An 18,378-nucleotide genomic window follows, 5' to 3' on the forward strand; every position below is an offset into this window, starting at 1 on the left:
CTGTCTCACAAATGCGCCGATTGCCACACCTTTCGTCAAACACACGTACATATGAGTGCCTTCCTGCTGAGGACTCACACTCATTCGCCGGCAGAGTGTCATGTAAATGCAGTCAAGCAAAAATGTAATTTCCCTGGCGCCAAGCTGTCAGCACAGAAGTCACCTGTAGCAGCGCTAAGTAGGAGCGACATGTAGGGGAGGAGTGTGGTGTCTGAAAATATTTAAATTGGCAAAAAAACCACGCAACTCTTTATTTTATTTTTGGTGTAATGCGTGCGAACGCTGTAGGCAAGCAGTCGCGCTTACGGTAATTGTGTTTTTGCCTTTCTTCGTTTTTGCTATAACTGAATTTACCACTTACCAGTTATATGTAGCTCGTGTAGGCGCTTTGGCACCACGAATTTACATAAATACGCAGTCTAAAAGATAGTTGAATTGGGACTAAAAAATTTTCAAATGCTGCATTTCTTCAACTCCTTACACGATTAAGAAAGGAGACCACTTCACTTATTCGCATTTAACGACCTCTGCAATATGCTTCCAATTTTTCATACGGTTCATTGAAGGTACCATTTATTGGACCAAGGGGATGTATAAGTGATTTGATGGCAACGAAGTGCCGATAAGATTGCTACGTTTGATTTGTTGAAAACGTTAAAAAATTGCAACTGATAACTGCTGTCTTCTGCAGATCCTTTTAAAGGCAGAAATCTCATCTAAGCCGTAAGAAAATCTCTGACATTAGATCTCTGCAGCTAATAGCAGAATACGTCATGCTTCAATCAAAAAATGTTCTGTACTGTACCTCAACCTTTGCCCAACATGTGGAGCTATCCAACAGATAGCAGATTTATACTTAGCTTTCTAAGGAATTTGACAGAACCGATCAGCCACTCTCATGGAAACCTTTACACCTATTGTCGAGAAATTTGTTTTTTGATAACCTTCTCTCGAGGCGAATTTTACAGCGGCATAATCATTCACCATAGACAGAAGTTGGTATTAAGAGCTTGACACCAGGTCCGAACCATAAGATGGATGCATTAGAACCTTCCAACCAAGTTTTCGAAACTTCTGGCGAATCATTATCGATATGTGCTGCTAAACGTTGTGCTCGTGGAATACAATTGGCAACAACTGGCACCTTTTTGGGCAGTTGCTTACTACAGACGTTGCAGTTTGTTGGCTGTAATGGTCCGTATTAAGAACGTAGGAATACAGCATTGGTTCATGATTTCCTATTAATCTCACCAAATATAAAGCAACACTTTCCTGACCGCCAATTCAGGACAGCCCACTGTTGGCCTCGGCTCACCGCGATTCGACCGCAAGCGTTTTCGCTAAACGTTCTCACAAGTGACCAATTTTTAATCACCACTAAATTTCAAGGGCACAGCATGCGTATTTCAAAGGTAGTCAATGGGAATGGCCTTGCACATTCTTGTCTCTTGCTTCGAGAGGATCATCCTCATTCCTCGATATCGAAGAAGCGGAGTAGTCATTGACAAACGATAGGGATTCTTATGAAAGGTAATTATTTGAGTCTATAAAACAATAGTTAAGGCCGTAATGTTCTATACGGTGGAAGGTGCTGGAGAAGACTACACTCCGAAAAAAACCTGGCGAGTGCTGAAATAGCTACCCCCATCAGTATTTGCGGCATTAGGCCGATTGAGCTCCGGGGTTGTAAGCAATTTAAGCCTTTTCCTGCCACTCCGTGGATTTGGTGAGACACCTGAGTCTGTTCCACCCCAGCTGCCTAATGTCTCTTAAATTGGAGTATTGGGAACCGTGGAAAATAACTGTTCTGATCCGGTTGAAGCCTGAACATTCGCCTACTTAATGTACAGGCGACTCATCATCCTCTATGTATACTCTGCATTCCGCTGAATCCACTTTTTCCATTTTCTGGATGCGGGATCATAAAGGTAGGTGCCCTGTAACAACCCCAACAATGTTACTAAGCAGGCTTTTGCATAGAAGTAGGAGTTTATGTCTGTCCACCGTCAACACTTCCTCAAAGTAACTTTGTGGGATATCATGTATTGGTTTTATTCCAAGACGTGAGTTTTTAGAGTTCATTGCTTCAAACAACCCTTGAAGCCACTGAATGGCCCACGACAGCTAAACGGAATTGTGACTCCATCTGCCTCCAAGCAAACAACTCGTTTGCCTTTTAATTTCTTTTTATTCCTAAATGAGCGAGTACCCAGATGATATTAACCAAGTACCCTACTAAAACCTAGCTAATACCTGCTTGCCTAATCTAACACAATGAGACTTAGTATTGACGCTAAAGATGGCATTGCTATCGCTTTGCTATCCACTAGGATGTCTAAGGACTCACTCGTTACAGCTGAAGCCCACTTGCTACCAAAATTTTCGCCTGAATAACTGTTTTGTACGTGTACAGATTGCTATAGACGAAGCCCACTCTTGTTCCTGTTTCACTACTTGATCCGTCAATGAATATATCGATTTCGCCGTAGGAAATGTTAATCAAGAACCATTGGTTCTACTATGGAATAAAAAATATGTGTTGAGTTGCTCATGGCTCTCCTTTTCTCGGTCTCATTGCCAGCTTATCACGAGTTTATTAACGAGGTCGAGTATGATATCATGCCCGCAGTGACACTAGTCTGGCTGCAAAGGTCTAAAATCATGAGCCGGCAAGTTGTAGGTATTGTCTCATACCTCATTTGTATGTGTCTTGGTCGGACGCCGGGAATAAATTTTTGAGGTTTTGTGCAACTTATGGTTGTTCTTATTGTTGTAACGGCAAAATTTCCGAGTTACAGTCCTTGGCCTCAAAAAAATCCGGGTCCGTTCCGGTTACGTAGATCCGACTGTAGTGTGAACGGGTTCATCTTTAGTTTTGGGTAGTTTAGTCGAAGACACCGAAACCTATACTGTCGTCTTCCTCGGAGTCCGACTCCTTCTTTTTGGCTTCTTCCATCTTTTCGGCAACAGCGCCAGCATCAGAAGCTGGAGCAGAGGCAGCAGCAGCAGAAACAAACTTGCTGGGGTACTTGAAGTAACTGATTACTTCAGACGGTCGAATTGTTGACTCTACCGGTCCCACTTAGGAGTTTGGCCATAGTGGAGTAGCTTTTAGTAAATAATTCGCCGGTTCATTCCGATTCGACCTTGAGCGTTTAGCTTGACATTGTCGTAAGTGACCTACTTTTTATCACCACTAATTGTTCGCTTCAGAAATGGATCGCTTTTGTTGTGATTCGCTGATGGAAAATCGGTTCATCAAGAAGAGATTCGCTTTTTTCTCGAGCACATTATTTTGTTTCTGCTGTTATATTATATCTTCGATTTCTGGATTGATAAAGAAAAAAGTCGAAAACTGATCCAGAATTAGCATAGAAACATTAATACAATTTCTTAGATTCGATGGTTATCCAACACCTTTCGGAAGCTCATTGAGATTACCTTACATTTTCGAGTCGTCGGCCATCCATTGAGTTGGCATCTTTCTCAAGTTATTATAGATTAAATTTTGCCGAAGATACCGCCCCAAAAGAACAACAAAATGGAGAAGTTATAGGCAAAGTTACACAGAATTCTCATAATCTACAAATTTTATTACCAAATCGAAATACAATTTAAAGCATTCTAAACTGAATTCCAATTTGGAACGAAATTTGTTAAACAGACTGTCGATTACGATCGAGCACCAACTCTCACACCACGCAACCACCTCAACCACGCTGTAAGTTGAGCTTTGTCACTTGCACATGCCACAACTCGTTACGATTATATCACGCTGCGGTTTACCGCTATTGGTGCCATAGTCCTGCACGGCATCCAATATCCACAGGCCACGCCGCACACGACCAAAAGCGATGCGTTTGCCATTGAGCACTTTCAGCGGTTTGAAACTGATTGAAAAGCTGAGAAACCGCCGCTTGCTGCCACGCACATAGCGGCTGGGAAACGACAAGACACCAGCGCCGCTACCGTGATCCAATACAGTCGTATCATGTTCGATGCTGTGAGCCGTCAGCGTCTTATTGTCGGTCAATGCCAGTTCGCCTTCCAGCCACATCGGCGGAAAGAGACGCGTAAAGCTCATGCGTTCGCCATTCTCTGTGGTGCACATGCGCACAAACTCCAGCACCACCTCCGGACAGGCCTCGGTGAAGAGCTGTATGACGATGCGACCCAACGGACGTATGCCTTTAACTTCGAGATCGAAGAAGATGCGTGGACGCAGCAAGCGACGCAACATACCCTCATCCGTTGAGACTGTGATGTCCTGATACCGTTTAAGTACGTGCAGCGGTATGCCGGAATGCTTGCTTTCATCGCGCGTAATAAGTTGGCTTGCTGCGGCGCTGCTTTGTGTATTTTCTGTGGAGTCTTTGGAGGATGTGTGATGCACGCAGCGCTTACGTTGGCCCCTCTGCAGTTCGTAAGAGGAGCGATGCGGTGGTGGTGGTATGCGCGTGTCATCGTTCCATTCTTTACGTGTGATGCGATGCCAAAAGTGGCGTAACGGCATGGCCAGGCGTGCATGCTGATAGGCGGCACGCTGCTCAGCCGACGACGTTTGCTTGACTTTTTGGTTTTTATTCTCCGGAAAACTGCGTAAAGGCGACTCGAAGTGATGCACATGTGGACCGTGTTGACCAATAACGGCAATGCCGCTGTTACTGCTGAAGCTCCCCCTATGACAACGCGGCACATAGTTGCATGAAGAGCGTCCTTCTTCGCAAATGTCGCCGGCCGGGTGCTGTGGGAATTTCTCATGCATATCGACACAGGAGGCCATGCAGTGTCGTCCATCGCCGGCGCCGCCACAGATGCAGCAGCAGCCGAATGCGCCGCACGATTTGCAGTCGTACAAGAGCATCGCGGACTTGTCGTGTTCGTAGCTGCCGAGCGTGTCACTGTTGCTCATATTGATGCGCGATTTGCCAAAACGTGCCGGCGGCGTTGTGCGTGAGGCCGTAGTCGCCACAGTCGAAATACTCGTAGTGCCCGTGGCCGAGGGTGTTGTCGAGGTGGGCGCCGTGGTAAAGGTGCGCGAGTTGCTGCGCCGCTGTATGGCTGTGCGCACGGAGTTCATCATCTCGGTGAATGACATTTCGCGTCGCGGCCGATTCACTAGTCGCATCGGCGGCTGGCTATTTACCACGCTCTTGGCGTTCTGCACACGCGCACGATGCGCCATATACTCCTGCTTGCGCTCGCTGTTGTTCGGCAGACGCATGCGGCTCTTGAGCAAGTTAATGCGCGCCAGACTGTTGGAGATGGAGGAGGGTACATGCCGCAGCCGACGTGCGCTGCGGACTGCGGTTTTTCTGATGGAATTAATGTTGGAAATTTTACTGCGAAATGCGACTGGAACAAGAAAATTTCACGTCTTCCAAATGCTGGCCGAATTTTGTACGGAAATTTGAGCGAATTATCTCGGTTCGCAGAAATGTGTATGAATTTTCAGTTTTATTTATTATTTGTCCAGAATAAATTATTCTTTTGAAAGAAATGAAAACAAAAGAAAGAGTTGAAAATCAAAAGTAACAAGTTGTCACAGAAACAAATTTTGAAGCAAAAAAACTTCATAATATTTTGGGATCAATTTGAATTTTATTGTAGAGTTTGATATTACAGTTCATCTCGAAGGTAGAGTTGTTATATTTTTTACAAGAAAATGTTACATAATTTCTACTTATTCAAATTTAAAGTTTACAATACAAGCACTCGATTTCGATTATTCAGTTTGTCTAAAAGCTATACAGTAGGTTTAGACATCAATGCGTCAAAAACAATCGTCGTCCTTTCCACTAAGCAAAAATCGTTTCCGGAAATGAGGCCCCGACACTTGTTGGGAAGGAGAAACCAACAAGCCATTCAAGATATGCAGACGCCTAGCCGGTAGATCCTGATGCTGTCAGCCAAGTGTCATCAGGTGGCTGTATACTGTTCATTAGGCCTATTGTCACTTATGGAGCGGTTACTTGGGCATCGAAGGCAATGCAGTCTCCGGTAGGCCTACAACTATCGCCACAGAAAAGACTCACCTTGCCCAACCGCAGCACTTGAAGTCATGCTAGAGCTCACGCTACAGCATCTAGTAATCAAACAGGCAGCGAAACACAAAATGCTGCTAATGGCAGCAAAGGATTTTGGCAACGGGAAGATAATATCGTTTCAACAAATGAGGGCCTTATGGGAAGACACACCACTGGCCCTTCTTACAACGTACGGCATTACGACTACGAAGAGGTAGGGGGCGCCACGCCAAGCTACTACCTGGCAAGGTTTAGAGATATGTTCAACCTCCCCCGTAACAAATTCCGTCACCTTGTCGCGCTATATATAGAGGTCAGTGCAGGCTCAGAAAGCACTTATCCAACACGGGCATAGTCTTTTGCGCAAACTGCAGGACAGACTAGATTCGTAGAAAACTTAATCTGCCATGTTCGGGGTATTTTTACAGGGTCCGGCACTCGAAGTGCAACCAACTTCAGACCGTTCGCGCTGCTGTCGCACTGGAATCAGCTGTTTATAAATTTGCTGAATGACAGTTCGGTGTATTGCTCACAAGTGTAACAAAGCGTTTTGCCAAAAGTGAACGCAAAAAAAGTGATCAGCGATGGAACTCAAACGTAATAGTGTGATTGCTTTATATTTAGCTGGAAAATCACAGCCAGCAATTGTTCGTGAGCCAAACACTTTAATGTGAATAAAGTTTTTGTTTATCGCACCATCACTCGTTACAATGATACTGGCAAAACGCCATGGAGGTGGTCATCAAAAGACTGCAACGTCACGTGAGATGGTTCGGAAAGTGAAGAAGCGACTTGAGCGAAATCCACGACGAAGTGCCAATCAAATGGCTAAAGAACTGAAAATATCCGACCGCAGCATCCGACGCATATTGAAAAATGAGCTCAAGGTCAAGCCTTACAAGTTCCAAAAGGCTCATGATCTCACACCGCAGCAGCAACAAGTAAGACTTGAGAGAGCGAAGCAGTTGCTTCGCTTGGCCGTAAGCGGTCAAATTCCGAACATTGTGTTTTCTGACGAAAACAGTTTTCCAATTGAGCAATTCGTAAACTCTCACAACGATAGCGTTTACTTGACCGACCGTTCATACGAGAATCTAAGTCATCGGTTGGCCACCAGGAGGCGGCACCGGCCACAAATAATTGTTTGGGCCGCTGTCACCGAAGCTGGGCGCTCTCCAATTGTTTTCATCGAGCCTGGCGTCAAAGAAACTGCGACATATTATCGGGAAAGTGTTCTGGAGGCTACTTTGAAGCCGTGGGCAAACAAACATTTCGGTCGCAAACCATGGACGTTTCAACAAGACTCAGCACCGTCTCACAAAGCGCGAGTGAACCAAGAATGGCTGAAAAACAACGTTCGAACTTCATTACGATCACACAATGGCTCTCGAATTCACCAGATGCGAATCCAATGGATTATTCTCTCTGAGCCATTTTGGAGAGCAAGGTCCGAAGTAAAAAATACACCAGTCTCGAGATGCTGAAGAAAGCCATTGTCCGTGAGTGAGCCAAAATACCGGCAAGTCACATTCGGGCAGCTTGCGATTCGTTTTTTGACCGTCTCAAGGCCATAGTTAAGGCAAAAGGTGGTCATATCGAGCAAAAGTGAATAGGTCCTGAATTTATGATTATTTTCACACATTTTGTTTTTTAAAATAAATAAAAATAATTTCCCAAACCGTGACCATGTGAAAAAACTGGAAATTTCAATTTTTCTCAAACACAAGGGTTTATTACAAAGGCCACTAAAAGGGTATTAAGGCTAGGGGTATGAAGTCGCATGGATCACACAGAAGCACGTCAAGACTCTCGTTATCAACATCTATCACGCGCCTACCACGTTCAGGAGCGTGGGAATCCGCAAAGGCTATTTCTCGTGTTTTTCCGCCATACTGCGTCATGTAGCAGCCGGAGCTGGGAAAATTATCTGAATTTAAAAATTACCACGATTTTTTCTCCTTATAAGCTCTCAGACGTAAACTACCATCTAGTGTGGTTTTTAGTTCTTTCCTTGTATTTGAAAAGCGAAGACAATCAAATAATACATATTCAGATTCTTCTATATACTCTGTACACGTCGTACAATTCGAACTAATGTAATTGTGGAATCTGTAAAGATAACTTCTAAAACTCCCATGTTTACAAAGTATTTGGATCCGATGAAAGTCCAGGTCCCCATGTCGTCTGCCTATTCCCGCAAAAGCTCCCTGTAACTAATGACTACTAAATAGAGACAAAATCAGGCTTCTCTACTGCCATGTGGTTAATTAGTGATACAGAAGCTAATTTGCTATAACCTAGATTAACTTGAAGAAGACGCATTAGTTGTCTGCATCTTCTTGAGAGTTATTTGAAAACTTCCGCTCGATATACATATATTTAAAAACAAGTAAGGAAGGGCTAAGTTCGGGTGTCACCGAATATTTTATACTCTCGCATGATAAAGTGATAATCGAGATTTCATTATCCGTCATTTACATATTTTTCAAATACCGTATTTGTGTAAAGTTTTACTCCGCTATCATCATTGGTTCCTAATGTATCTATATACTCGTATTATACAGAAAAGGTATCTAGGTATATGGAATTCAAAATAGCGTTATATTGGAAGAAGGCGTGGTTGTGAACCGATTTCACCCATATTTCGTACATGTCATCAGGGTGTTACGAGAATATATACCGAATTTCATTGAAATCGGTCTAGTAGTTCCTGAGACATGGTTTTCGGTCCATAAGTGGGCGACGCCACGCCCGTTTTCAATTTTTCAAAAAACGCCTGGGTGCATCTTCCTTCTGCCATTTCTTCCGTAAAATTTAGTGTTTCGGACGTTTTTTGTTAGTCGGTTACCTTTGTATGGGAGGTGGGCGTGGTTATTATCCGATTTCTTCCATTTTTGAACTGTATATGGAAATACCTGAAGAAAACGATTCTGTAGAGTTTGGTTGACGTAGCTATAGTAGTTTCCGAGATATGTACAAAAAACTTAGTAGGGGGTGGGGCCACGCCCACTTTTCCCAAAAAAATTACGTCCAAATATGCCTCTCCCTAATGCGATCCTTTGTGCCAAATTTCATTTCAATATCTTTATTTATGGCTTAGTTATGACACTTTATAGGTTTTCGGTTTCCGCCATTTTGTGGGCGTGGAGTGGGCCGATTTTGCCCATCTTCGAACTTAACCTTCTTATGGAGCCAAGAAATACGTGTACCAATTATCATGATATCTCAGATTTTACTCAAGTTACCGCTTGCACGGACGGACGGAGAGACGGACGGACGGACAGACAGACATCCGGATTTCAACTCTACTCGTCACCCTGATCACTTTGGTATATATAACCCTATATCTAACTCTTTTAGTTTTAGGGCTTACAAACAACCGTTATGTGGACAAAACTATAATACTCTCCTTAGCAACTTTGTTGCGAGAGTATAAAAATGTGTCTACAAGCTCAGATCCCGAGAAACACTCACCTTTATCCATACTTTTGACGTCACTCGAGGACTCCTTCGCAACTTCCTCGATTTCAGCCATATAATTTGCCAACAGCATCGGCATCTGACTGGTAGATTAATGAGTTTAACCTTCGTGAATTCTTAGTAGATCCCTTCCCTCAATCTGTATGTGATGTCCTTCTTGTCGACCGCTACCAGCCTTTTGCCATGTTATGCCTCCCCAACATTGGCTATAGCGACTCTCTTCTCGAAACAACTAGTTCACTACGTCGTTTTTCTAGTAGAGCCGGACTCTTTTACGATTATAATATTGTTTTTGTACTGTTTCATATATGGTCCTACGAGTGTAGGGGATAGTCGGTTAGCCGCCGCTACGCAAGTAAGACTATCTGGTAACCGTAGGCTCCATTCGTGACTGGGATATTCAGAAGCCGGAAGCCTGGTTGTTACTCATCTTGTAAGGCTTCCCTTTTGAATTATATGCTATTGAGAAGCAAGGAATAGCCAAATAACTAGTAAAAGCTTAGCTTGATACCTCTAAACTGCAACAGAAGCAAACTGTTACTAGCCCGTCCAAGCCATCGTTGCAACATTGTGGTATCTATTGCCAATACACATCATAGAGAAGAGTTCAACGGAAGAACTTCCAAAAATTGCAGTTAGTTCTAAGGTAATACATTATCCATTGCAGCACGTTTCCAGATATAAACAGTTCGGTAGACTACATCAGATTTGCATGAAAGTTGTGTGGCGAACTCAGCTGATCGATAAATCTCAAGTCATTGATATTGACATGACAGGAGGTTCTGATATATTCGCTGTGTCATATGCGCGGTTAACCGCCAAGGCGAATGTCAGATAGCTACAAGAATAGCTAATGCTTTAACCCTCAGGTGTAAAATGGCGCTGCTTGCCGCACATTACTACGCCTAACAAAGGCATAATTCCAGTTTGCTTGTAAATTTGATTTTGTGTGATTTTCCAACTATGTTATTTCGACAAAGACATAACTGCCAGCGGGTGACAAGCGAAAATCTATGCTAACAAATTCACGCACACACACATATTTGCAATAAATTGCTGCAACAAGCATGTCTGTGTGCGTGTGTGTGCAATTCAATTAAGTAATTTCTGGCTCATTTCAAAAACACCGTTGAGCCTTCAAGTATTTCACAAGGCAAAAACTTTATAATTAATTACATAACGATGTCTGCGCGGCTACACCGTTACACGCCATGCAACTATGTACCCGAAGGGGCGAAAACTAGTTATTTGCGTTGACTGGGCGTCTAATTAGATTTGCGTGTTGCCAATGAAAAACAACAACAATCATTACTATAACAAGTGTACCGCGCTGATAAAGGTGAATATGTGCATATATAATATGTGGGTGTACAGGGCGTATACGTAACATATAGCATGCCGCTAATGCAGCGCCAAGATAAGCAATTGGAGGGCGAGCAGCGCCTTTTGAGGCACACGTGCAGCCACTTGAACTAATAAATTGCTGAAATGAGGCTGCAGTAAGCATGTTTAAAGCGCTGATTTAGCGCCAGTAAGGGAAATAACGATATAAATATGCTATGTACAAGTGCAAAGTCGAGCTTTAGTGCAGCGCCATTGAAGCGGCAGCGCGTTTGAGCGCCTCAAGTGCGCACATATACCTACATATATGTATATGTAATGTAACCGTTTGCCTATATCAACTTTGTGGCCTGCTGTATAAGCCGGTGACAAGTGTAATGTGAAATGTGAAGTGCTAGAGGTGATATAGGTGAATGGCGCACTTAAAAAACGTCACATGATAAACCTTTTCAAACCTCATTAATAACCAACACGACCGGGCTTGTAATTAAGCAGCCGAAGCACGCGTGCATTTGTGTGCGTATCAGTTTATCTGCAGCACGTAAAGCGCACATTTTCACGCCTACAAGCCATTAAATTGCGTATACGCCCTGTCAGCCATACATCACAGCGCAGCCGGCAGTGGATGTAAATAATACAGATTAATTTTATAAAATATCGCCTTTATGCATGTAATAAATATATATACGAAGTTGAGCACATATATTTATATGCCAATATACATGTATGTACAAGTGTTAGGGTGGGGCAAAAACTTAAAGAAGTGAAAAATTTAATTTAAAAATTTTCTATATATAAAGTGAAAATATTTTAAAAAATTTCAAAAGACTATAATAAACCGTTAATTTTTACTGCAGCGAAGCTATAATTATCAACACAGTTTCACTTTTGAAAGCATAAAGGGTACAAAATGATCTTTATATCGATTTTAAGCATTCAGTTTGTATGGCAGCTATATGCTATAGTATTGCGATCTGAACAATTTCTTCACAGAATATACCGTTACTTTCGGCAATAATATGTAAAAAATTTTGAAAATATATCTCGTCAAATAAAAAAATTTTCCATACAAGAACCTAATTTCAATCGTTCAGTTTGTATGGCAGCTATATGCTAGAGTAGTGCGATCTGAAAAATTTCTAGGATATTATACCATTACTTTTGAAAAATTTTGTGAAGATACCTTTAAAATAAAAAAGCTTTCGATATTTGTATAAAAATAAATCCAAAAATTTTTACAGAGATTGTACTATTGCTTTGGAGATTTCTTTGTGCCAAATTTCTTGAAGATATTTCATTAAATAAAATAAAATGGTATATATGCTAGATGTTCGATCACATACAAAATTTCTTGAAGATATCTCAAAAAATTTTTTTCCCACCAGCAACTGATTCGTTCAGTTTGTATGGCAGCTCTATATGATATAGTAGTGCTATCTGAAGGATTTCCACAGAGATTATACCATTGCTTTGGAGATTTAGTTTTGCAAAATTTTGTGAAGATATCTCACCAAATAAAAAAGTTTTCCATACAAGAACTTGATTCCGATCGTTCAGTTTGTATGGCAGCTATATGATATAGCAGTACGATCTGAACAGTTTCTTCGGAGATTGCACCGTTGCCTTCGAAAATAATCCGAGCAAAATTTTATGAAGATATCTTATCAAATAACAAAGTTTTCCATACAAGAACTTTTATTTTGATCGTTCAGTTTCTATTCCGTCTGTCTAGATGAATTTTAAAATTTTTGATAACTGCTGATAAATGAATACTATTATTTCATATAACATAAAATTTTTTTAGTAAAAAAAAATTAAAAAAAAAATGTATTTAAAAATTTTTTTTGACACACCCTAATACGTATAAATATGCAAAACTGTGTTTCATCACTTTGCTGTTAATTTGCACATTTTCGCCAGCCCCTTTGCATATTTAAATAATTTCTTTCACACAGCTGGCGAAGAAAAAAATTAGCTTCATATATTTCATATATATTTATAGAAATAAAATAAAATATATACACTCACATGTGTATGTATGTGCGCACCACAGCACATAGTCATAAATAGCAACACATGTTGACAGCTTGTAATTTATTAATATGTAACCATTTAGCAGAATGATTGAGGTAATTAAATGTCATCCGGCAGGCAGTACGACTGCAGGGCTTCAAACACACGCACACAAACACACATACATGAACATATAGGCATACTATGGCATGAAAACAGCCATATGCTGTGGCATATTCCAGATTACGCTGCTAATTGATATGTATTTATGTACACACACACACACATACACACACAGTTATATATTACTTACTTCCTGACTCTACTGAGCTGCAAAGTGACTGCTTTGGCTGTGTGTCTCACCTTTGCCTCTGTGACTTACTGCTGTCAAGCAGTTTAGTTGTGCTAAGTAGCTGCCTGTAGCGGCGTAAATATGCAAAGAGGCTTAGAGATAGCTTGGAGATAGGCACGCACAGCTAAGTCACTCTAAGCCGGTTGCCGAATTTTGCTGTGTGAATTCTCTAAAAGACTTAGGCCGCTCCCGAATTAGGCAGTATATCGATAATTGATAAGATAATGCTTTCCAGAGAAAATAATAACGTCAGTAGCTGTCTTCGCCGACTTCAAGGAGCACGTATATGAAAGTGTAATATTTTATTTAAAAGAAAGTAGAAACAAGAAAAAACTTTAACTTCGATTACACCAAAGAATATTTCTTCACAGGGTCATTTCTTAAAGCATAAAATGGTATCTCTCAGTCTGCGGCCAACTCAAATACCACATTTTGGCTTCTTTATGTACCTGAACTTTTCTATCGATGGAATTCTATTCACGAGCTAGATTTGAAACAGAGATGGAGATCTAGAAGCTGAATCTGGCATACAGGCAAGCAGACACACAGGCAGACCGGTGAACATAACATATATCGAAACAGCTCGTCACGTTGATCATAAATATTCGTTTTAGAGTCACCTATGTTTCCTTCTGAGTGCCACAAACTTCATAGCAAACTTAAAATAACACAACATACTGAAATTTCAACAAATTTCAACAAATTCTATTGACATATCTGCCCACGTTGTCCGAGTTTTAAAATATAGCTTAAAACTCAACGAGATTTTAAAAGATGTTTTGTTTGATCTCGCTTTGAAACAAAACAAACCCCTTAGTATCTGGGGATAGTCATTTGAGACCAGAAGAAAAGAGAACACTTATATTGTGCGAAATAACTGAGCACCTCAAGACTTACTCTATAATCATAATTTATAATATAATATTAGATTCCATTCTGAGAGCAGTCTGATAGTCCAAAATTACATCTGATCAAATTTGACTCGGACTGGTCCATTTTTACTTAAGGGGTTACATGGGTTTCATCTAGTAAAAAACAGTCTTTTTTCAGCAATTTTTTCTTATATACATTTTTACAAAAAAAAAATAAAATTTCAGTGAAAATTTAGCGACATTTTTTTTTTCTGTAATTGAAAAAAAAACAACTCTTCGTCCAAGTCTTTAAGAATTGTTGTCAAAGACCTGTGTAAAATTTCATGAAGATCGGTTGAGAGGTTCTCGAGAAATCTTTGCCAACCGACTTCGACGTCGAGAAGAACGCGTTTAAAGACGGCGCACTTAGCCTAGCTAGCATCAAGCGCACAAGTTCTCAAGGCTGTATCTCCGAAACTATTACACGGATCAACTTGAAAGCTTAGGACAATATTCTAGAGGTATTGCGAATTTAATAAGACAATAAAAAACTTCGACTTTTTGAAACCCGTAATCCGTTGTAAGCCCTTAATCAATTCGACTATTTTTATGTTCGCTATTAGGGGCTCCATAAAAAGCTTCTCAGTTCAAAAATACATATAAGAAGTATAACAAAAATACTAATTCGAACTGATTATTCCACCATGTGTTAAACAAATAAAACAACAATGAAAATATCAGAGTCGTTCTTTGAACAAATAGCGCTTTGAAAGTTGTCATCTCCCACCGAAAATTGATCGAAATCAGAAAATAACTTCTCTAGGCCCCTGAAACCGAACTTCAGTATCCAAGGCTGAACTCAGTGTTTAATGCAGACTTTTTGCGTCAGTATTCTCTTCCAAGGTGTCAATCGTCTCGAGCTTATCTGCGCAGACAAACGACGCCACATAATCGTACGATCCTGAAAACAACGCCACACACCCATTATGTGAATTAATGTGAGACGCGAGGTAATGTGCTCACCAAATTTTCGTTCAATAAATTGATTAGTCGCGGTCCTGCGACCAACTCCTTTTGGGTACATTCACCGAACGTGCGACGCGCTTGATGGTCGTTCGGCTTCATCTATTAAACTCGTTGGATTTTGTAAGCCGTAAACCAAAATCCCACCGCAAAATCTTCTATAGAGCGGTTGGGAACAACTCCAATTGTTGTCCGGTGCGCATTTTTTGGTGTCTCTGAGAAATCGCGTTATATACTGAAGTAAACGTGGTGTGAAACTGATCACTGGCTGCTGAAATTATCGAGTCTGCTGCGCGATTATGTGGACATTTGAAGAAAAAGAAAGTGCTGTTTCAGGAAGACAGTGGGCCGTGTCACAAGGCAGTGAAAACACTGGAAAAATCCATGTATTGGGTTTCGAAATGCTACCGCATCGACCGTATTCTCTATATCTGCCCTACAACGACTATATACAGTTCTCAGATCTCAAAAGAATGCACACTGGCAAGAAGTTTTCATCGAATGAAGAAGTGATCGCTGAAAGTGAAGCCTATCTTGAATCAAGAGACAAATCGTACTAAAGGGTAATCCATTTCGAGGTTCTCTACTTTTTTCAAGAAAAAACACAGAAACTTCAAATTTAATAGGGATTGTTTATTATCATTCGAAAGAATATGCTTTGACATTTATTTCTTGAAGATTATCTCTTTCAAATGCCAGCTGCGGCTACGTTTCGGATGGCCCATCGGTTGGCTGGTAACTGGCGAATGACACGTGTGATGTTTTGCTCCAAGGCCAATATCCAAGCGGGATTATACGCACAGGCTTTAGCTTTACATATAAACACAGGAAAAAGTCTAACGGTATGATATCACACGATCTTTGGGGCCAATCGACCAGCCCAAAACATGAAATTATCTGCTCATCAAAGTGTTTTCTCAATAAATCCATTGAATGATGCGATGTCGTCGAAGTCTTGAGCTTCAATTTCAGGCATGAAATAGTCGGTTATCATGGCGCGATAATGATCACAATTGACGGTTACGTTCTCATCGGCATCATTTTTGAAGAAATATGGATTGATGATGCCACCGTCCTACAAACCACACCAAAACTTTTTTTTTTAGATAAAATGACAGTTTTTGAATCTCTTCAGGTTGCTCTTCGTACCAAATGCGGTAATTTCTTTTGTTTACATACCCATTGAGAAGAAAGTCCAGAAACGGGCTTCATCACTAAACAAAATTTGACTCGAAAACGTCGGAACTTCTTGGAACTTTTCTAGAGCCCATAGAGCGAAGCGATGTCGCTTGGGAAGGACGGCGGCTGCAGTTCTTGCACAAGCTGACACCACTCACACGCGATCTGTCAAAAAAGGCTGTTAAAAAAGTGTCCCTTCTTGGATCACCCATTGGTAAATACATTTTATCGCAGACGAAAACTTCAAAATTACCAATTATATCACACTTACAGATCAATTTATATGCAACTTCGAAGTATTTATGCCTTATCCGATTGAATTGTGAATTTGCAACTCAAATTGCCACAAAATGGGTGAACAACTCAAACGAGTTGCGGCAATTGCTTCGCAATCTGATTTCGATCGAAGCCAAAATGAGTAGATTTATTTGAATGGCTAACGTGGGAGTAAATTGCCAACACACACAAGCATACATGGAAGCGCCCACATATGTGTAGGCAAATGTACAAATGTGTGTGTGTTATTAAAAGTTTCAAAAACTCAAGCGCGTCGCAGTTCAATTGCAGACAAACTTTCGAGGCAGGCAATTTTCGAACTCACACACACACTCACGCGCGCGCCGAGAGTTGCCAGTCAATTGATGTATGTATGTATGTGCTTACTTGTAGTAATAACTTTGCCGCAGATTTGGCTCACAATTGGCAGCGATTTAATGCTTTCGAATAACTTCATTGAACTCCATGGGCGAGGACTTGTCGGCAATGAAAATCATAAATGCCGAATAAGTAGTGTTGAGAACTGGGGGAGGAGGGCGAAACAAACTTTTAACTGACTAAATTGAATTGAACTGTGCGAAGCTGGCAGAGCAGCGAGGGTGTGCTTGCTGAAGGGGACTGAGACGTGCCTGCTTTAATTACTGAGCGGGTGTGCGGCATGTTATAACATATGGAGGATAAGAGAATACAAAATATTTTTTAGGGTGTAGACCGCAATATTTTATTGAAGGGAGCTGAGTTAGGGGATTAATATGTCATGAGGCAGTGTTGCCAACTGTTTAAATATTACCACTGAAAAGAAACGAAATTTTAAACTTAGGTATTAAAAGGGATATACATATTTAAAAAATGAGTTCGATAAAAAGTTTAAAGCGTAGAGTTGCCACCTATTCACAACCAGAAATTAAAAGGTATTGATAAGTATACGAAACATTATTAAAATATGTATTACACTGAAGGGATCTATGAAATCCCAAAGCTTTAAAAAATTTTAGAAAAATTTAGGGTTGCCACCCAGATTTTTTTTTTTAATTGAACTAAATAAAAAATAAACGAAATTTTAATATTAGGCATTAAACTGAATATACATACATACATATTAAAAAAGTTATTTCGACAAAGTTTAAAGCGTAGACTTGCCACCTATTTACAACCAGAAATTAAAAGGTATTGATTAGTATACGAAACATTATTAAAATATGTATTACACTGAAGTGATCTATGAAATCTCAAAGCTTTAAGAACTTTTTGAAAATTTTAGGGTTGCCACCCAGATTTTTTTTTATTGAACTGAATAAAAAATAAGCGGTCTGCTACAAAATGAGTACCAAATGTAAGAAGTATAATTTAAAAGTTGAAAGCATTTTTGGGGAGAGTTGCCACCTATTTAATTTTTTTTTTGTGTGTGCTAATGATAAAAATCATTATTATAATAATATAATATAATATTAAACTATATAGATTAAAATAATTTGTTTAACAAAGTTGCTAGAGTAGGGCTGCCACCTATTTACAACTAAAAAATAAAAAGTATTGATTAATAAATTAAACATTATTAAAATGGGTATTACACTGAAGTGAGCTATGAAATCTCAAAGCTTTAAAAATTTTGAAGAAATTTTGGGTTGCCACCTATAAGAACATTTTTTTATTTGAGTGTGTTAATTATAAAAATCATTATTATAATAGGTATTACACTGCATTAGTTTAAGAAGTCTCAAATTTAACAAAAAAAAATATTAGAGATGCCATCTATACAAATTATTTTACTTAAATAAAATTAACTTACTTAAAACAGGAATAAAATTTTTATTTCAAGGTAAACATTTAACTAAAG

At 40.2% G+C, this 18,378-nt stretch overlaps 2 protein-coding genes across 4 annotated transcripts in view; one reads left to right on the forward strand and one right to left on the reverse strand.

Moving 5' to 3' along the window:
• LOC126756675 (uncharacterized) overlaps positions 1-18,378 on the forward strand; it is a 382,720-nt gene that overhangs the window by 274,009 nt on the left and 90,333 nt on the right. The gene's annotated exons all lie outside the window — the stretch shown is intronic.
• On the reverse strand, positions 3,674-5,533 carry LOC126756685 (uncharacterized). The gene has a single exon (XM_050469927.1). It carries the CDS (start codon positions 5,222-5,224, stop codon positions 3,737-3,739), a length of 1,488 nt encoding a protein of 495 aa, XP_050325884.1. The 5' UTR covers positions 5,225-5,533; the 3' UTR covers positions 3,674-3,736.

Source organism: Bactrocera neohumeralis, chromosome 4 (assembly GCF_024586455.1).
Source record: "Bactrocera neohumeralis isolate Rockhampton chromosome 4, APGP_CSIRO_Bneo_wtdbg2-racon-allhic-juicebox.fasta_v2, whole genome shotgun sequence".
Lineage (NCBI taxonomy): Eukaryota > Metazoa > Arthropoda > Insecta > Diptera > Tephritidae > Bactrocera > Bactrocera neohumeralis.